Source organism: Poecilia mexicana, unplaced genomic scaffold (assembly GCF_051168715.1).
Source record: "Poecilia mexicana isolate PSO_F unplaced genomic scaffold, ASM5116871v1 scaffold_12, whole genome shotgun sequence".
NCBI lineage: Eukaryota > Metazoa > Chordata > Actinopteri > Cyprinodontiformes > Poeciliidae > Poecilia > Poecilia mexicana.
This window is the reverse complement of record NW_028263381.1, coordinates 8,556,747-8,578,013: the sequence shown is the minus strand read 5'-3', so window position 1 is coordinate 8,578,013 and position 21,267 is coordinate 8,556,747. Positions and strand designations below refer to the sequence as shown.

Sequence of the window (21,267 nt, the reverse complement as noted above, 5' to 3'; positions counted from 1 at the left end):
TCTCTGGATTTTTACTGTTTACCTCAGTGAAAGTACCGTAATGTCATCTTGGGTGTTAATACCTGTACCGTATGTGTTCTATTTAGACTCACACTGGTTTCACACAATTTTTGTCTGAGGATTCCTGAGGGTGTCATCTTGGAACATTAATTCTCACACCATTATAGAAAAAAAAAGCATCAATAGATGGAAAATATTGTAGTTAAAGTGGTTAACTAAGCTAAACTTAGGTACTTTATCAAACACAACAGAGCAAGAATATTGTTCTTTCAAAAAGTATTCATATCCCTTGAAGAAGCAAACACAAGGTTTAATACATTTTATTTGGTATCTCATATGATAGACCTACACAATGTTTTGTATATAGGCTAAAGATAAATAGTTTATTCACCTTTTTAACAATACATATGTAAAGAAGGTGGTGTCTGGTTACATGATATTTTAAAACTGAAAATGCACATTTCACTTTACCCTGAGTGACCCAGAAGAAGAGCTGTTGAATATAGTCATTTCCAACTATGAGGTCTCATTCATTTTGCTACATTTTTCTGTTGGATAATAAGTTAAGGAACAACAACAACAAAATAAAATCTGAAGAACCACTTTGGAGCCGAAAGAGCCGACTCTTTTTAGTGATCCGAGCCAAAAGAGCTGGTGTTTGATGGTCAGAACACCGGTTCTCTAAAAAGAGCCAGAATTCCTACGCTTCCGTGAGCCCAAACCCCTTCTCCAAGCTCAGACAGGTGGTCAGTCCCACAGTAACCTGATTCAGAAAACCTCACCTGCAGACAGAGGCCCCAACATCAAGAATACAAATGGAAACTGATCTTAGAGTTTTCGATTCCCAGACGAAACAGTGGCTAAAACAAAAACAAATATGTGAAGACTCATTTATATTGACCTAAATTGCTATGGAGAATTAGAATTCTGAATACATTTATATTTTTTTCTTGTTTATAGTCACATAAATTCAAAGTAGGTGTCTGTGTATATGACAGGAATTTTTATCTTTTGATACTGTCTTTAAATAAAGGTACAACCAAGAAATGCATTTTGTGCATAGGTTTTCTAATCTATGCACAAAACAACAGTTTCTCTTTTTTTTCTCACATGTAGCATTGTTTAACTGCTGTCCTTGATTAAATAAATTTGAAGTGAACTGAACTGAACCCCATTCTGTCTATGTTGGAATTGAATCACGCATGCCCAAAGCTGCTTCTCGTCAGCTTTTCTTACCGTAGCACGGATAGATAGCTATGTCTATCTGTCTTTGCTTGTGCGAAGGTAGGATATATTGATAAGAAATCTACTGAGTAAACAGTATGTGACGTAGCGTCGATGTGCGCATGCGCATTACCACAAGGTAGGACGGATGAATGGGTAGCACAGATAGTTAGAACACCTGCGCTAAATCTTTTAGTGGTACGCAGTACGCGACCGTAACCGCTTACTGTCACCACTGGTTGAAGTTAACTTTTACACCACATGGTGTCGCTAATGATATTTGGATATTTTTCATTTGAAACTGGACTGTTTGCTTAACCTTGCCTCTACACTACTGTCCTTACAGAACTGTTTTTGAATGTCATAAAAAGTCCAGATTATATATTGCTGTAAACTCTTTTCACTAAATAGCATAATTACCATTTTCCCTAGAGTAAGTGTTAATTATGCTGTAACACACCCTACTCACCACATGTTTTCTTGAAGGAACACTTAAATGTCAACACGTACACAGCTTAGCATGTTTAGACATTTTTTTCAACTTAAAGGAAGGGGAGCACAGATACAAACCCATGCACTATTAAACTTGCCATACCACTAACTTTACAGACAGCACTCATTTCTGATTTTGGCTTCATTTTATGTGTCAGATAATTTCAAGACAATTGTAGGACACATACGCCTTATTCTTGTTTTTAAGTATTGTTTTCATTTTATAAGAGAGAGTGACGAAGTCCACCCAAGTGGGAGGACTTCGCCTGGAACAAATTATTTAAAAATGACAGCTATATATATTTTTCAGTCTCACGGCCCTCCCTGAGTGCTTGCTTTGACCAATCGCTTTTTGCCTGCATAAACCCATCTCAATGCTCCCTTCTCAACTGTTTGAAATTTTCAATTTTAATGGTTGCATAAAATAATCACCCACATATAGATGCAAATATGTTGTGGAGAATCGAACATTTATAGCGTCCCTTATGTTGCTGCAAACGTAAGTCACTCTGCTTACCTTCTGAAATTGTCTAAATAAGACTTCATCAGGTAGTTTTAAAAATTCCTACAACACTCAAACCCATCATCAGTTTTCAACGTGCACAATGGTGACGTTTACCATATCGTAATGGCGGTAGCCTGAACTATTTTGAATTCTTATCTGCTTTTCGAGGTTTACGGCGCGTCTGCGCGGTAAAATGACCTGTTTTGTTGGTAAAAACGATTTATAAGTTTACTACTATAATGGATTCTGTTGTTGGCGACGACGTGACCCTCCCTGTTGATGTCAACGGAAGGTAAAAACTAAAACAAGGAAAGCTAGCGGGCTGCTGCTAGCTAGCATGTCAGACCGTTGTATGTTGAAGCTAAGTCATATTATAAATCTGTCACCTAACGCTCTATTTGTTTCCCCTTAGTCAACATTTATTATACCATATTGACTTGCATGTTGCGAGTTATTAAAATAAATTGCTTTTTGAATATTAATATACGGAAATTGCTTTTTTAGGCGTTAGTATTACATCTTATTTTGTATTGTTTTATTTTAAGTCTTACGTGAACTTTTCACGTCATAATGGAGAAGCTTTTTAGGATATGTTAACGTCGAAAACCGCTTAAGGCCAACCAAAAGATTGTTAGTTAGTAACTTATGCTATTAAGTAGTTAGGGTTGAATGAATAGTCCCATCACTTGACATTTTGACAGTAAATAATCGATCTGTATTTTTACTTAGCTTGTGTTATAAAATTGTTATTGCCAATAGATCAATTGATCAATATCGTATAAGGACTAGACTACGATGTCTGTAGATGTAAACAGTGTTTTAAAAAAAGAGATGGCATATCAATCTGATTGGATGATGCTGTGATATGACTGTGATGGTAGGTCGGCATTTGAGCTGTCATTCTGGGTGTATTAAAGCGGAAATTATGAGCCAATGTTCTCCGGCTGTAGCAGCGACGTCTCCCTCTTTGCTTTGTGCAAGAGGGGGAGTTATCATGCCGAATTTATTTTCAGTTTGGGATTTTTCTCCCCCCCCCCACTCGTGCTTTCCCTAACCGAAGATTGTGATTGTGGTAGGTAAACATACATTTTTTACAGCGCTTGTTGTATTAGCTAGTTCATAGCTTTCCTGTTTCGCTGTGAAACTAGTTATATCTGTGCTGTTTTGTTTACCCTTGTATCGATGGTTGTTTTACCTTAAACTGACACAGTCCAGCTGTGCTGTGGAAAAGCGGTCATGCAGGTGGTAAGCTTGCCTCCGTAATTTAAGATGTTAGCTGATATGTGTGGTGTGAGTTACTTATTGGCTAATTCTGAAACCTGATTACTGTTGCTGTTTCAGTTTTGTTAAAAATATGAACTTTGTTCTGATGGCTGGTTGGACTTTTCTTTTTTTTAATAAGATTGTTCAAAATTATGTGTGCTTAGTTGCTTTTATGTTTGACATTTGCAGCTGAACAAAGTGAGAAAAAGAGGAAGTCATTGTTTACAGAATCTTGCATTGTTTCCATTTGAGGGGTTACTATGTACTAGGCACTGACAAAACACTGAACAGTCACTGTGGCCTATTTTATGTTTTAGTTTCAATAAAGGGCATTTTTGTTATGTTGAATATGTTTGACAGTAATTTTTCGGCAACCGCTGCTGTCACTGTACTGTGTTGACTCTTCATTTACACAGGAAGAGGCTGCTTGGCATGTGAAACCTCAGTGATGCAATGATTGTCCACACAGAGTTAGTGGCGTTCAGTGTTTTTTTTGAGGAATATTGCATTACACTGGGTAGTTTTATAATTGTTACTTTTCACATTACATCTATTATTTTTATGTTGGTGTGCTTTTGCTTAACCAGATAAAATACATATATAGACCAAGACTTCTTTCACAAGAGTGACCTGGTCGAGAAAGGCGGCTGCACACATCATATCAGACAAGACAGATAGACAACCAGAACAAACATAGCAAATATATAAAGTGTAATCAGTTTGGTTTTTGTAAATTACAGCTTTACAAAAAGGTGTAATTTTTGTAAAAAAAAAAAAAAAAAAAAAAAATATATATATATATATATATATATATATATATACAGATTATTTTTTAAATTCATGTTAACACTTATGTCTCCAACTTACTGTAAAATGTTTTATAACCTTCACAGTGTTTGTTCTTGGTTAAATCAGAACAAACGCAGGGAAGATGTGTCATTATGGTGATAGATTGACTCTGGAGATTATTAAAATATGTTCCCCATCAATTTATAGTTTTACACAGATAAAAATCTGAAAAGTGTGATGTGCACATGTATTCAGCCCCAATGAGTCAGTATGAAACCGTGCTGACCAGTTTCTATGTTCCTGGTTATCCCAGTGTATGATGCTGATACCACCATGGTGCATTCAGGGTAGAGAGCAGTGTTAGTTTTCTGTTAAGCAAAGCCCCTTTTAATGTGCTGACTCCCTAAATGGATTTCAGAGCAAAAGGGAATGAAATACTTATCCATGTAGCACTTTTCAGTTTTTATTTGTAAAACATTTAGAAAATGATGTTTCATTTTCCTTCCGCTTTGCAATTATGCAATACTTAGTGTTCTATTTCACAAATTCCCAATAAAATGAATTGACCTTTGTGGCTATGAGGTGATACAATGTGGAAAGGTCAAGAATACTTTGGCGGGGCACTATAAATATCAGACTCTGTAATTATGATTTTTCCAAAATAGAGTCTTTCTTTGATTACATCTTGCCGCAAGTTTTAAATCAATAATTATTTGTCTTGCTGGTGCATCGTTCATTTAGAAGCTGAAGTATGTGTAATGTAAAGCAGTGGCAAGAAGTTTTTCAGGGCTTTGTATTATTAGATATGAAGGAAGATGCAATTGGAACCACTTAGGTCTTTTGTTTTTATATAAAGCTCATTCTCCTGCCTTAGGAAATCATTTTTTACAAATCAGCTATGATACATGTGGAAGTGACGGGTACAGGCATACCCATTTGTGTTCTTGTTTGTTGCTGTCCAGATGTGTGTTGCTTTATGCTTTGTTCTGAGTTAGAACAAAGCACTGTCCCTTCACAGTGTGATGCTTTGCTGATTCTGGGCCACAGTACTCCGCTTGTCTAGCAAATGAAAGCTCCTTCCAACCTCTATTTTTTGTCTCCTCCTCCCTGTGTGAACACAAGAGCTTGGCTGCCTCTGGCACATGATGTCACTTACACACAATTCTTGTTTTTATGTCTTTGAAGGGACCTCTCATTAAAGACATACCTTTTCTTGCACCTTAGCCAACACACTGTATGCGTAAACCTAAACAGAGTTTGGGTACTTAAAAAAAAAAAATCCAAGTAAACAGTTTGGGTTAAACAGTTTAGTCCTAGCAGTCAAAGTCCAGTTCTAGGACCATAGATGAAGAAAAACATAACAGCACACATACAGAGAAAGGACTCAATGCCAGAGTGAATGGAAATGAAGCGGATTCATTCTGAAGCTATTTAAAGAGCATCCTTAGGGCTCAGTGGAACTAGCCAGTATGAGCAATACATAAACAACATGTGTCCCTGTTTCTCACATGATGTAAATCGAGAGCAGAGCTTCATTTGATATTTTTTTACGCATCTTTCTCTCTTATATCAACAGAATTTCAGGGAGAGATGAGAGTAAAACTGCTAAATTATACTTGCGTCACAACAGAACGCTGCACGATTAACAAATGAATGTTTGTTTCCAGCTGCCAGCTCCCAGACTCCATAAATGCAGGAGAGTTTTCTTCAGACAACATGACAGGTACGGTAAAGCTTCCTTTGTTTGTTTCTTTTCTTGCCCAGGTGTGCGATTCTCATGTGTATTAATTAATTCTGCTGCAAAATTGGAATGCCCTCCCACAATTTTATCTCCCAAAGCCTTAACGAGGCGCTAACAAGTTAATGTTGATCAGCAAACACCTTTCAAGTTATATACTCACCTCTTTGTTTGCTGTATGCCAGTAGTTAGCAGACCATTACATGCAAATTAATTAAAAACTATAGGTCATCTTTATATGGAGCTGTTTTTGTCAAGTTATTTTTCACTTTATGTAATTAGACACAGAAAAATCTGGCATTTTATATTAATTTAATTTTTTGATCAATGTGTTTATTTTTTTGTTTAGAAGAAACAAATAGGGGGTCAGCTTTCACACGTATGAAGATTTTGGCACACTTGAGTCAACTCACGGTTTTGATTATCTCAAATAAACTTCCAATTAGAAATTTTTGTATTTGTTAGCCTAAGTGATTGTGAGGGATCATCTTAAATAAACTGTAATTGTGGTTTCTGTTATTTTAAGCAAACCCTTCTATAGTTTGTACTCAATAGATATCTTTTCAAAGATTGCAATTGAATCTTTTGCTTCCCTTTTTGGATTGTAGCTGTTCTTTTATTCTTTTGTTGCAGATTTGATTCAGTTTATTAGAAACAGATGTGGTGATGGTAACTGATTTCTGCTGTTTTCTCTTTTGTTGCTAAAATGAACAAAAACATGAGCATGATAAGCAGTTGTTTTATCACACATTTTCATTACGGTACTTAAACATCTGTTTAGTAATTAAGTTTAAAAGCTTTTTTGGCTTCTCCACTTGTTCCTTGTGATTGTCTCATGTAAATCTGTTTTGGGTGGCTGCGGTTGAAGTATTGTGCACCAAAAATATTATTTTTGCACTTCTCCATTTTGACTCTGCCTGTAAAGTCAAGTGCTAAACTAAGATGGACTGTTTGTTGTTGTCTCAATGATGAACATCAGTAATTTTGTTGGATTTGGGTTCTAAAGCACAAATGAAGGGCAATTGTATTTATTTTGCTAATGCTTCCTTTATTAACTTAGTTGTTCTTTTTGTTATATTTTAGTAAGTTACTCCTCCTTTCACTTCATCTCCTCAGTATTCTGCAGAACGTTCAACTTTCTGCAGAAAGTTGAACGTTGCAAGCTGCAGTTTCTTTGATGTTCTGTAATAGGTTTCCCCAGCGTTGTAGGCAGCAATTAGCTTTAACACTGGACAAAAGTGGTTCTGAGTGGTGCCAAGAGAATCTCGAGTTAGAGATGACATCAAAGCTTTGACCTGCCATAAAATCGTCTGGAAATAAAAGTCTGCAAAATGTTACATGTCAAGAATGACTAAAGGTTTGTGGTATTTCACATCAGTGAAGATGCCTAAAACACAAAAATGAATCTCTTAGGCAGCCTTGAAAAGCACAGAATTTGATTTTATCCCTTTTTGAAATGTGAAGATCTATGAAGAAAATTATTGTAAAACATGTTTGCGTTCAAACTTAACACTTGTCAAAAGTGTTAGACAAGTCTAAAAATATTTAAAGGACATTATTCGCCATTGAACTTGGATATATGTCCTAATGCATTGATCATGCTGTTTTTGTTTTTAAGTTAATTAGACAGATGACCCAAAGCAAAAATGCCCTCCCAGGCATGTTAATTGTTGAATAATTTAATCCAGAAGTAGATCATGTTATAGAGTTTCAAGTAGAACTCATCTAAGTAAAGGCAGAACCCAGAAAAAAATCAACAATGGTGAAATATCCCCTTTACTATATGAACAAAATGGAAGTCTACTTCAGCTTAGGCTTGTTTCATTATTTGTGAAATTCAAGGCTAATGTCTTGCACTTAAAAGTTGAGAATGTAGTGAAAACTCTAGAATAAATCTGGAGAAGTATTAAATAAAAATAAATATAAAAAATAGGAATCTAAGGAACATATTAATGACCATCTGACAAATTTACTTTAATTATTTGTATGTTAACCATGTCTGTTGGGTTAATTTCAGTGTGAAAATCAATATAATGCTTACTTTGTAAAATATTCTACTCCTACTAAACCTTCTGAAGAGATTAATTTAATTCTAAAATATATTTTTTATTTCAAAAGCATTTAATGTTTGTAGGAAAAATGCAAGTAAAAGCCTGTGTGATAGACATTCACTGCCTGTTCCTGTTGAGCAGGAGAAATCGTGAGTCAAGAGTTAGTTTGGAAATGTTTTGTTGTTGTACGGTTATATGATCAGCTGCTCACTGCTTCAGTTGACTCAAGCAGGGAAGCCCTTAGAAAATGATTTTCCTCCTGTGTCTCCGTACTTAAAAAATAAACCCAGAAACTTCTTTCTCTTTTGCTTTCCTTCTCTCTGAAATAAAGGAGGGTGTGTTATGAATAATGTTTTGAAGTTTTTGCTTAATGTGGTGAAATTGTTTGCTGTTCTTCAGCTCCGTCGTTTCCTGAAAAGATGTCCCCCGTCAAAGCTCTCACCATGAAGGACTATGAGAATGTGAGTAAATGTATCGACTTTACACTTTCTTTCTTGCATATAGACAATTGTTTATGATTCATTGCGCTGTAGTGAAGTAATTATGGTACACGAGAAGCATGGTGTTAGCTTAAAGATAATGCCTTAACCTACTGCTTTAGAAAAACAAGTTATGAACTTGATCCACTATTCTCTTCAAACCAAGACATTCCATTTATGGACATTTGGAGGATGAAGCGTGTGTGTAGGAGGATGAGGGTTGAGGTGGGCTAAACTCTGCATTTCAGCATTTGAATGGAATGCATGTTCAGGTTCTGGGCTCACGCTTCAGACTGGCTACACGATTCGAGGCTTTTAGAGGGGTCCAGACTTCTACCTCCTCCCTTCAGCAGTGCACCCAACCCCCACTTACCAGATGTACGCTGCTCTGACCCTCCAGCACAATGATGCACAGTCTGCTAAACACGTACAAGCCTCCCTTGCTTTTGAAAATATCCACACATGCCCCCTTTTATGCACTTGTGTAAATACTTTTTTTCCACAAATATTGTCTCAAAGATTTGACTCGTTGCTGCGTAGATGTCTTAAATGCATTTTATGTGTAACAGGATTTGATCAGATACCTTTATGTTTAACAGCAAATCACAGCTCTGAAGAAAGAGAACTTTAATCTGAAGCTTCGCATTTACTTCATGGAGGAGCGTATGCAGCAGAAATGTGATGACTCCACTGAAGACATTTTCAAAACGGTATTATTTATTTTGTATCAAATGCATCGTGCCAGGGTATTTATGCAATTCTAACAGTGTTGTGTTTCATGCCTCTGACTAAATTTGAAAGAGTTTGGAGGAACAGATCAAAAGATCATCTAGATTAAAAGTCCTAAGGTTATCTAATGGGATCTTAAAGCCTTTCTGTCCTTAGCCTCGTTAGTTGCACCAATCAGGCTTTTCCTGGCCTTAACAGCTTCCAGATTTTTGGTGCGATCTGACCTGCCAATTTTAAACTTTAACTTATTGTTCTTATTTTTATAAGGATTATTAAACAAAGAATATGCTGCACTTTCCTTCATAATGATGTTAGTTTTTAATCCTAAAGAAATTAAGTATTATTCCAGCGTCTACATCCAAGCATTAATCTCTAAACTGTATCTTGTTGATGCATTCATTGACTGAAAATAGTGGGAGGTCTTTGTTATGATGCATTTATTGAACAGGAGAATAATCAGAATTTTCAGTGTTTGACCCACCGATCAAAGCTTATCAAAAGAAAAGTGGCCAATTCTGTCTGACAGATTGATTGGTGCATCTCAACTTTGAATTATTATTATTTTTTGTTTGTTTGAACTTGCTCTTTATAAAGTTATTGCTCTTTGTAGAACATTGAGCTTAAGGTGGAGTTGGAGTCGATGAAGAGAGAGCTAGCTGAGAAACAGGAGCTGCTTGTGTCTGCATCGTACGTATTTCAGAAAACTCATGTCGACTGGCCGTAAATTTTCTACTATTAAATATGGATGTGCTAATTAACCCGAGCTAACCTGTGAACATTCATTCCAGTAAAGCGTTGGAAAGTCTAGCGGGTCGAGAATCGGGAGAACCCCAGCGAGTGAGAGAGCAAGCTCAGAGGGAGATGGACGCATTAAGAGATGTATTCAACAAAAGGATAGCAGAACTAGAACAGGTTAGTCCAAAATAATTTAAAAGATAAAGATCATGTAATACTTGTCATAAACAATGTGTTCAGTTCTCTTATTTTTTTTTTTAAATCATTTTTACTAGATCAACATTAGTTTTGCTAATAAACCTAATTAGTTCTGGAAATGAACAGTTGCATAAAAAATAGCATCTTTTTCCATATTTGCAGAATTTACAGGCAGCAGAAGAAGAGGTTGGGAGGATGGCGGCTATTGCTGAAGAGGAGAAGCTTAAGAATATAAACATGGAGAAGCAACTTCAGGCTGTTGCTTCAACAGACATCCGTGCCCCGTTTTCTCTCCCCAGAACAGTACAGGATTTACAGCAAGCTCTACAGGAGAGTGACAAGTAAGAAACAATAAGATTACAACTGGAGTATGTAACTTTTATAAAAATATATATTTTTTTACATAATCTTTAAAACTATCACCATGTCATGACAGTATAATATGAGACAGATAATCTGTAAAAAGTGGTGAAATACACCACCTGGTCTGAAACATCCAATCAGAGCCAGGAGCCCTTACACTGATCAAAAAGTTTCAAATGTCTTTAGCTTGAATTGATCATTGTAACTGTATCAATGTTTTAAACAGAAAGTACATTGTCATTTAAGAACAGCATATTTATTCGAAGGTGTAACGCTATCAATAAGAGAGACAGAAATATTTACTCATTTAGAAATAAATCTAGCAGTCAAATGGGAAAAACGTCCCATTTGACCTGAGAACCAAATGAAAGTTGAACATGTTCAGAACATTTAATACATAAACTGTGTTTTCTACTCATTTCAGTGAAATCAAGCAGCTCAAGATCACCGTAAAGAACCAGGAGGCTTTGATCCAACAGCAGAACAGCGGAGACTCACAGACAGATCCGCAATCAACCAAGCAACTCTCTGAGCTTATTGTAGAAAAGGACCAGCAGCTTAAGGTGTGAATTAAAATTTCTCATACAGATTAGGTTTTTTTTTCTATATCTTTTTTCTGTCATGTCATCTGAAATTAAACAACTTAAAGACGTGGAGAAAATGTAGCAGTAGAAGAAAAAGTTTTTCTTCCCTACCATCTTTCAGAAAAAAACATTTAGTCATGTCCCGATTGTGCTGTTATGATCACTGTGGGAAATTTGCTGGACCCTCCACTTTCCCTATGCGTTTATTGTATAAACATTCTACTTGTAAATAATCTTTCTTACAGTAGAATTTTTGACTTCAAATTATTTGGAAATGATCTTCTAACCTTTCACATATTGATGGGCAGCAACAGTTGATTTTCTAAGGTCACGGCTGTTTTTCCAGCTGGGCAGGCGGGTTGACACATTTGCTGATTATCACTTAATCACATTCTTTTGATCAGCTGCACCTGGTTGATGCTTTAACTTTTACAATCCTGAGAAGTAACACGGATATATTTAGTTTTTTTCCAGTGGCTGTAATGAGAGTGCTTATTAAAAGGACTCTTGGGTTTATAAAGGACTCTTGTGTGTCTCCTTTCCAGGAACTGAGGGACGAGCTTCAAAGAGAGAAAGACAAAGCGCAGCCAGACCAACAGGTTGGTGATTTTTAGATATTTCTAGAAACTCTTTAAGAAAATGTTTAACTTCTTTGGCACAGTGACATTGATTCCTATCTGACCACTTACTGTGATTTTTCTCAAACGTTTCGCCTCCTTTGTCATGTCAGACCTTTAATGTGTTTTTGGCAAGATACCCAAAACACAACAAAAATCTTAACTGTGAAAAAGCATGCAAGATCATTCAAATATATAAATTGTAAATCCCCACAGGCAGTGTTCTAAGGAACAAAGGTTTGCTGTTGTTTGGGTCTCTGGAAACATTTAGTTGCTGGATTTATGTCTTGCTTTTGTCTACTAGTGTGCCTCCTTGGGCTAATCTTCCCCTCAGCTTTAATAATGAGGGACATCAGTCTTTATAGTAAATTTGGGGTTTCAGTGTGGCTGGCTGACACTTAACTGTGTCTTTCTTTTTTTTGTCTGAATCTGAAACATATGGAGCCTAAAACATTAAATTACAGCCTGATGCATGTAAGGATTTACTTCATATAAATATCTTTAATGTCTTGGTTTCTGATAGGATTTGGGTTAATATGGACTTAAAGCTTTATCACAATATTTCGTGCTTCTTTTGTGATAATGATAAAAGTGATAGGAATTATTTATTCCTTATTTTTTAGTTAACTCTTTGCACGGCACAGCAATCATAGCCCCACAAACACAAATGCTACTCTTGAAAAACATGCCCTTTGTAATATGCTTTTTTCAGACACAAGTCACATAAAGAAGTGTAATTTACATCACTAAAGTGCACACAGTAACTGCATTTAATCATATTTTTAAATGAATATTTATTGATACTCTCATTGAACAAACAGTGGAAAAAAAATACAATTCTGACAATAAGGATAGTTTAATTAATTAATGATTAATGGTGTTATTTAATGTTAATTAATGATTTTAAATCATCATTAATTGGAATTTATTGTGACAACAATAAATCAAAATCTAAGAAATTTATCACGATAAATGATAAACGATAAATGCCCATCCCTACAAAGAATGGTTTTATTGACTGAACACTTCTTGATGTGCGTAGAGTCCGGGCTACACCACAGATAACTACAGCAGCCTCAGAGGATTTGATCTGACTGAATACGTGGGGGAGAGTGAAAGAGAGGCGGAGGCAGGGATTATTAAGGCTTAGGGCTTATTGTGCTTTGCACTCGGTCATTCGCCGCTATGCTTGCTCGCTGATGGAGAGAGAGAAAATGCAACATGGCTGGACTGTAGCTGTTAGGATGATAGCCATTAAGTCACGGGACACTTGATGTGGCAGACGTAGGTCTTCTGGAATTAACTGAAGCGGGCGATTGTCGAAAATCCAAGGCTCCATGAAGGACCCGTGTCGTATATGTGGTGTCCGTCTGGTGGGAAGCCAGTGCCGCTGGATATTTAGTTCATCGGGGAAGAAGAAGCTGCAGGTCATCCTGTCCCACGTGTTGGGTCGGGAAGTGATCCGTGATGGTCGTGGAGAATTCCTCTGTGGAAAATGTGTGTTCCAGCTGGAGAAGGTTATTCAGTGTGATATTAATATCAACCAGTTGCAAGATGAGCACAACAATAAGATTCAGAAATTCCTGACGGAGAAGGAACACCTGATCCAGTGCATTGTCCATATCTACAACAGAAACAATCCTGGGAGTAGTTCTAGGGGAAGCGCCCGCTCCAGGACTCCCCTCAGGTCCTCTGAGGTCGGCAGTCCCGATGTGGACGCCGTGTGTCAGCCGCTCCACGAAGGTCTGCTTTCCAGGGAACATGGGAGCGTTGATGGGGAGATTCGCATGAGAAGGTGTGTGAGTTTGGATAGAATCGTTGGTAAAGGAGTGCTACCTGGCCGCTCGGGGCTTCGGAGCAGCAGACTGGGATCAGGCGCTGGGCTAGATGGATGCATGAAGAATATGGGACTGAGTGGCACACGTCACCGCTCACAGAGCATGTACCTTGATCTGGTGCAGCGCAAAGGAACGCTGTCTAGGCAAGGATTCAAAAGTCACTCCACTTCTCTACAGTCTCTTAACAGAGACTTCTCCTCCGACCAGCCTGCAGATCGTCCTCACAAGCGAAAACTTTGGGACTCAAAGTTGTTTCTTTCTGGGCACGGTACCAACAGTGACCCAAGAAGAAAAGCTCAGCCAAAAGCGATGCTCCACAGGTCCTCAAGTCAGCCGTCTGTAATCTCTGACCTAATCCAGCTCCTGCGCTGCATCTCTAAGCACCGAGTGTCTGCCCCCTCAGGCAGTCGTATTCCCGTGCTGAAGAGGTTAAACGCTGGCGCTGCTATTACTCGAGCCAAACTAAGAAACAGAGAGGCAGAATGGAAGTCTCTGCAAGATCTCACTGAGGAGTTTAATGATCAATATGCCCCTGTCAAATTAAAGGTAGATAATGTCAATAACGGTGTCTTGGTTCATCTGTGCCTTTTTAAGTGAAGTGACGAATTCTTTGCAATAACTCTTTCATTTGATTTTTGTTCTCTCTTTTTGTGTGTGTCTTTTGATATTATTTAGAGGAGCAATATAAATCGATTGGAGTCCGTCAATAAAATGCTGACTGAAGAGCTCAACCGGGTGAAAAGCGCCAATGAAAACATGACAAAAACACTGGAGGATTCACAGAATCACAACAAGGTACAAGAGGCATTACATTCTCCCACATGTTCCCTAAATAACTGAATGTGAAATATGTTATGTAACATAATTTGCTGTCTGTTGTGGATAGACCCTGTCTGTGACGTTGGAGGAGAAGGAGACTGAGCTTGACACAGAGAAGAAAAACGCTCTGAAGAGAGATAAAACCATCCAAGGGCTTACCCAGGTCCTCAGAGAAAAAGAAAAAGAGGTTAAGATATATTTAAGAACCAACACCGTTCTCTATCACTCTTAAGTCATACCATGCTCTTAAAATGAATTTGTGTATTTTTCAGATTGAGGAACTTTGTCAAGAGATTGAGGACAGAGATGATGCTTTGGCCAAGGCCAGAGAGGCTGCACATAAAGCCCAGCTGCAGAAATACCAGGCATGTTGTTCCTACTGTATGTTACAGAAACTAAAACATCGATCCTTCATTTTACTCTACATGGAGGTTTCACTCTTCCCTCTAGATCTGTATATTCACAAGTTTCTTAAGATACTTTGGTCAGATTGAAGTGTTTTTCAAAAACAATTTAGAACAGGTTTGATCAGCTTATAGATTTAGTTTGATTCTGATGGCTCTTTTAGAATAACATTAAAAACTTAAGTGGCCATTCATTATTTATATTATGAACATAGGCAGAGTCATGGCACATATAGCAGAGAGCAGTCGCTATAAAAAAAGGCTTTACTATTATTTTTAAATAAATAATAGCGGACATTTTTAACTGTTTTAGTGTCTTAATTTAGTGGTTACTGTAGCTTTTACATCTCATCCTGTCAGCCGATTCACATCAGCAATCGATTTTTTTAGTGCATCTCTGTATTGGTTAAAAAAAAAAAGCAATCTTAAATTTTACTTTTTAAACATTGTATTCAGGGAGTAGAGGAGCATCAAAGCCTGTTAATGGAAAAACAAGCTGAGTTGGCCCAACTCCAAGGGGAGCATCACACCAAGGTGCTCGAAGCCCAAAAACTACAGCGTGCCTTGGACAGAAAAGAACAAGAACTTGCTGACCTGCAGCAGTCAAAGGACCAACTCGAGATGGAACTAGAAGACATGCAGCAACAGAAAAAGAAAGGAGACAAAGCCCTAAACGTAAAGTAGCATAAAGGCATTTACTGTCTTTACATTTTTCCTCCCCCCCCAAAAAAATCTAATTTCTTTTCATGTGATTATTTTCTTCTCCCAGGATCTCGCCAATCAGCTGAAAAAAGTGAACAGTGAGATGAAAGAACGGGAAAGTGCTCTGGAACAGCAGTACCAGGAGATGCTGGAACAAACCAAAAGAAAGCTGCACAGCCATGAAGTCACCATCCAGAGGCTCACAACCACACTGGCTGATAAAGAGCAGCAGCTACAGGTGACACAATCTATGTTTAACCAAAAGATCTCTTTGATTTTCATTTTTAAAAAAGATCTCCTTTGGAACCCTGAAACTTATGTTTAACTCTTGTTTATCAGGAATACATAAACATGGTCAGAGACTTGGAGCAAAGCAAAAGCCCCGGCAGTAACGACGGCATGCTCACCAAGCTGCGGCAAAGGCTAAAAGAAAATGAGAGCGCCCTGGAGGTTGGGATGCCTTTAATGTTATCTGCTCACCAGACGGACAATAATTAGATTTTTGACACTTTTTTTTTTGTTTGCTCTCCAACAGCAAGCTCTGGATGACAAGTTTTCTGCCATTGAGGAGAAGGACAATGAGATCCACCAGCTGCAGCTGCAGCTCAGAGAAAAGGAACGGGACTTGGACCGGCTCAATAACCTGCTCACTCATAATGAGGAAACCATCAATGTAAGTAGCTTTTAATATATATATATATATATATATATATATATATATATATTTGACTGTGTAAAAATCGTAACTTGAATGTGCTCGATGTATAGCAATTAAATTTTTTCTTGCAGAACTTTGACAGTCTTATCAAGGAGAAAGATGTGGAGCTGCAACATCTTGCCAACACTCTGAAGAACCTGCAGAGAGCCAAGCAAGATGTAGAAGATAACCTGAACAGATCACTGAGGGAGAAAGACGCCATCATCCAGCAGCTACAGCTCTCTTTAGAGGGCAAGACTAAAGATATGGAAGTTAGTTTACCAAATTATTTTTCGTCTTTGATCCACATTCAGCTGTGGAGATTTTAACTTTCAGTCGTCACAGCTGTCTAGTTTCAGCCTGGTCTGCATTGTCTCTAAATCTGTTGCTTTGTGTAGGAAATGGCGAAGAACGTTCTGAACCACCCACAGAGTCATGCTCAGGACCTGGCTGAGCAGATGGGCCAGAGGTTAAAGGTCACAGAAGCAAAGCTGGCTGAGGCTGTGAAAGCCAGAGAAAGACTAATAGATGACAATGAGAGCGCTGTGAAGGGACTGTTGGCTACAATTAACAGCAAGGACCAGCTTCTTAAGGTCAGTGCATAGGCATAACTGGTGGGGGGCGTAGCATGGGGCATCTCCCCTCCCACCATTTTTATGTGCCATGTTCAGCAACTAACCAGAGCCAAAAGACAAAAAAAAATTATAGTTTTCTTCCAAACAAATGTATAAGTTGAATAATGCTGCTTCATGCAGATCATATTTGCTAAATGATGACTGGACTATCCATTCCAGAATATCTTATTAAGCTAGTTAACAAGATAATGTCTATTTTACATTCATACTAGTTAGTTAATGCCAGGAATAAACACAACACTCTTTCGTTTCTGTACAGAAGTTGTACTCACTGTTGCTTTCCACATATTTAAAAGAAGTCTTTATTGTCACAATAGAAAGACCAAAATCAGGAAGGAGATAATAGACCAGAGGCCAGCAGCAGTGAAGTTGATGCAGGGTTTTCTCAGGTAGGCCGAAGGAGAGATTCTGACTTGCTGAGGAAAAGATATTTGTTGCAGGGAGAAACCAGGCAAGTTGTAAGGACTGGCTTTTTACAGATGTTACAGAATTGCTCTCATTCACTCTCCAAAATATTTTTGGGCTGAATTGTAGGTAGCACTGGGAGAATGCCATATGTAGTTCAGATTTAGACAATTTTATTTTATATTTTCAGATATTATTTTGTTCAAAAAAGGCAGCAGATTTGTCATTCCATTTTTATTGATCTCGATTAATTTTGCACATCTGAATAAAATGTATTTCTATGTGCATTAAATTAAATTATCAGGTTTCTTAACCTGTTACCTGTCACTTCCATTTTTTGTTCCAAGTAATAATTTACATATAGGAATAGTGTTTTACTGAACATGATCTACTTCCTACCCTGTAGATGTTGGGGGGTAATTGTGTCAACTCAGCCAGTTTGGCAGCCAAAACTTTTGCTTTTGTTAGTATATAGTTTGAAGAACTGAATTTGGTCTCCTTGTGCTGCACTGTGGCTCTTAATGATTGTTTGTGTTTAGCCACAAAGGAGAGATGCTATTGAATGCGAGATGTTGACCTCTGAGAAATTATTTTCCAGGTATTTATGTTTTGAAAGAAGTAAATTACAGTCTGAAAATGTTTGGATTTTCAGACATTAGTTGGATCCCAATGTATAAAAAGTCTTCTATCTGGCTATCAGTTCTTTGTTTAATATACATCAATTCATTCTCTCATCTGTCTGTCCTTCCAACCTTCCGATGTTTTGTCTAGTCAACCTTTTTGTTTTTCTTACAAAAGATCAGCTATAGATACTTTAGCATTGGGAATGTAGTGAAGAATAATAAAAATAAGACTTGTTTATGGAGTGGTGGGGAAAAACAAGTCTAACCTACGGATTGCGTTTATTTGCTGTTTTCTCTCCTAAGGAGTCTGCAGAGCACTTTAACCGCATGCTGTCTGAGCGTGCTCAGGAGATTCAGGAACTGAGGAAGCAGTTGGCTGATAAGCAACAGGAGCTTGCCAAAGCTGAGAGGAAAAGCTCGTCAACAACCCAAGAGAGTTATTTAGAGACTGCAGAACTAAGAACCCTACTTGTGGAGAAAGACGGCCTCATTGACGTAAGATCCCTTACTGCTGTTAAGCTGTCGACTTGAAATGTCCACAAAACATGAACAACGTAATTTGTTGGGTTACTTACATTAAAACAAAAGTCAGATATTATCTTTATGCGTTGTAATGTTATTCTGCAGAAGCTTTTGCAGCGGGGTCAGGAGAGGGACAAGTTCTTGGCAGAGATAAGTCAGAAGGCCGACAGAGATCACGTGTTGGAGCTCAGGCAAACAATTCAGATTATGCAAGAGAAACTTGATGAGAGAGAAGGTGAGACTTGGGTCTGCTTTAAATCTACATTTTGGATGTTTAAACCTAGTCTTTGTATTGATCCTACGTTTGATTCTGTTTTGTCTCATTTGAAGCCGAGCTATCAAGGAGAAACACCGAGGACAATCAGGAGAACATTCCAGTCTCCAAGAAAACGGTTGTTGTCCTGAAGAAAGAGTTGGCTCAGAAAACTGAAGCACTGAACAGAGCTCTGAAGAGAGAAAATGAACTGAAGGTCTGTGAGCAGGAAGCACATTTTCACATCCAGTGTTGGGGTAATGTTAGCAGAAGCTTATTTATTGGTTATTCTGCTCGTTTATTTTAACTTCCAGATTTCTTTGGCTGATCTCCAGTCACTGCTGTCCGAGCTCCAGGGTCGCAGTGAAGGTCAAGCTGCAAACATCGATTCCCTCACTGCTACACTGAAGACCAAGGATGAGATTATTAATGTAAGAGCTGAATGCCTGGTAGGGGATCCCACACGGAGTTTTATTTAGATTTAAAAGTCTAAATAAATATTTTACTTTATTTAATTTTTTTCAGTTGGGCTGGTTTTTATTCTGGATCTTATGTATGTGATGCACATTCATCCATATGTTCATTTATCGGTTTATCTGCCTTTAACTTTTCCTTGTGTCCTTCCTTGGACCTGTTTTTTACTGCCTCCCTTTCTTCCATTAATCCACCAATCCTTCCGTCCTTGAGTCCTTTTATCCGCCCTTCCTTTGCTCCTATAATCTTTTGTTCAATCCTACAAAAAATTTTCAGAGAACTTTTGGGAACTTTTGTATTTTTGTTTTACAAACAAGCCAGAAATACTGCGAAGTATTTCATTTTGAAGTTGGTAGGAGCCCTGAGAATTTGTTGGTGATTAAAGCAAATAGTAACTGGGATTAAAGGAAGTTTTTTTTTTCTTTTTAGATGGACTTCAAGCTTTGTGTTCTTTAGTCATCCATCAAAGTTCCTTTTTGATTTTTGAGCAGGTTCTCCATCAACGCCTTGGCCAGGGAAGTGACAGCCGGACTGATTCTACTCAAGACCATCTGATTGGCTCCAACATGGATAGATCTCTACCTGCTCTGCCTCAGAGAGAGATAACCATGATAGGAGGAGACAGCCAGCAAGACGTAAAGCTTTAATTGCCTCATCATCAAATGTGTAGCAACATTTTACTCACTAGTAAGCTGGTTCCTGTTTTTGCCCTCAGGCTTTGCCCCATCGTTCGGCCTTGCAGCAGGAGCATGATGCTCTACATAAAGCCCTGAGAGCTGAACAGCAGCTGTACTCCAGTTTGGTTCGGACTGTGAAGGAGCCGGATAGGTAAGAAGAGGTGGAATGAGCTGCTTTATATCTTTTAATAAGCAAAATGATAAAAAGTGACTTAATATGTTCGCAAAACATATTGGGGTTGATGCACCGATTTGTTGTTCTGGCCTAAAACTCTATAGTCCATACAATCTGAATTGTGCTTGTGTTTAATTTAACAGAAACTGAGTATGAAGAAAAAAATTGTGCTGCAGGTTTATTATAGAGCTGGTTGTTTTTAATCCAACTAAACATGAAGGGATTAAAAGATTATGCCAATGTAATAAAGCAACATATCCCTGATCTGCACCTGATTTAAATATGAAAAATGTACATTAAAGAGATGTTTTTCAATGTACCAACAGAGTGAAAATGTAATAGTTTATAGTTTTTAAGGAATTTACTAAACAGGGAAAAAAAAACTTTTTTTTTTCTCTTTTTTTTTTTTTTTTTAATATTTGACCTGCCAAAAATTTGCCAGTTTCATTCACAGACTGATTAATCAGTGCATGGTAAATCACTGCAAAGTAAACAATTTGGGGACGTTCGTGACTGATTCAGGTTGTTTGTGTGGGTGTTAACTCTGTTGATCCTCTTGTGCTTTCCAGTGGCCAGCGTCTCCATGCTCTGCAGCTGGAACTGACGGCAGTTCAGCTGCTCAGGCAGCAGCTAGAAGACGGCGTCAAAACTAATGAGGAGCTCAGGGATGACTTGGAGAGAGAGATACAGAGAGCCAAACTCAGAGAAGGTGCAGTGAAACACACTGGGCTCTAGATGATCATGATAATTAAACACAGAAAATACGAAGCGTGGTGGGGAAACAACAGCTTAATGTCAGTGTGTAGTCAGCTACTGGGAAATACAAACACGGCTGTTGTATTTTTACATTGTTTTAATTCACTGTACAAATGACTCACAACATCACATCTGGCTGAAAAGCTTGTGGCTCCTGTTTGTTAATGCTGCATGCACATCTGCTCCATCCTCCTCTCATCTGTCTGCTCTGTTTGTCTGCTGCTTTGTACCCAATCATCTTTTCATCTGCATGTCTTTGTCTGTACCTGAATTGCAACTTGTTTCACTGTCACTAAATACATGTGTTCTCCCGAAACCCATTACAAATAAAATAAAAATAATGCCTCTGTTGCTTTATGTTTTTTTCTGCTCCACTGTCGGAGTGAACTGTTCATTTCAAATGCTTGTGTACACATCACCTCTCCATCTGCATTGCTTCACTAATCTACCCATTCTAACCATCTGTTGTTACATTATTATATAACAGCTTCAGTGAAAGATTGATATGTTTGTTGTATTT

At 37.8% G+C, this 21,267-nt stretch overlaps 1 protein-coding gene across 6 annotated transcripts in view; it reads left to right on the top strand.

Annotated features, from left to right (window-relative positions):
• Positions 1-2,318: 2,318 nt before the first annotated feature.
• cdk5rap2 (CDK5 regulatory subunit associated protein 2) overlaps positions 2,319-21,267 on the top strand; it is a 35,542-nt gene continuing 16,593 nt past the window's right edge. For 3 of the 6 annotated variants that reach the window (XM_088010862.1, XM_088010864.1, XM_088010861.1), the window contains exons 1-25: positions 2,323-2,513; positions 5,941-5,996; positions 8,462-8,523; positions 9,141-9,251; positions 9,881-9,957; positions 10,059-10,182; positions 10,366-10,544; positions 10,991-11,129; positions 11,696-11,749; positions 14,281-14,400; positions 14,492-14,611; positions 14,697-14,789; positions 15,285-15,503; positions 15,598-15,768; positions 15,870-15,980; positions 16,066-16,203; positions 16,320-16,499; positions 16,626-16,820; positions 18,194-18,385; positions 18,518-18,647; positions 18,743-18,882; positions 18,980-19,096; positions 19,631-19,774; positions 19,855-19,967; positions 20,561-20,700. In XM_088010862.1, coding sequence (XP_087866988.1) covers positions 2,461-2,513; positions 5,941-5,996; positions 8,462-8,523; positions 9,141-9,251; positions 9,881-9,957; positions 10,059-10,182; positions 10,366-10,544; positions 10,991-11,129; positions 11,696-11,749; positions 14,281-14,400; positions 14,492-14,611; positions 14,697-14,789; positions 15,285-15,503; positions 15,598-15,768; positions 15,870-15,980; positions 16,066-16,203; positions 16,320-16,499; positions 16,626-16,820; positions 18,194-18,385; positions 18,518-18,647; positions 18,743-18,882; positions 18,980-19,096; positions 19,631-19,774; positions 19,855-19,967; positions 20,561-20,700 — 3,178 coding nt within the window. In that variant the 5' untranslated portion in view covers positions 2,323-2,460. Of the gene's footprint in view, positions 2,514-2,973; positions 3,294-5,940; positions 5,997-8,461; positions 8,524-9,140; positions 9,252-9,880; positions 9,958-10,058; positions 10,183-10,365; positions 10,545-10,990; positions 11,130-11,695; positions 11,750-12,911; positions 14,161-14,280; positions 14,401-14,491; positions 14,612-14,696; positions 14,790-15,284; positions 15,504-15,597; positions 15,769-15,869; positions 15,981-16,065; positions 16,204-16,319; positions 16,500-16,625; positions 16,821-17,179; positions 17,252-18,193; positions 18,386-18,517; positions 18,648-18,742; positions 18,883-18,979; positions 19,097-19,630; positions 19,775-19,854; positions 19,968-20,560; positions 20,701-21,267 lie in introns of those variants that run through there. The other 3 variants (XM_088010866.1, XM_088010863.1, XM_088010865.1) reach the window with 3 other exon arrangements.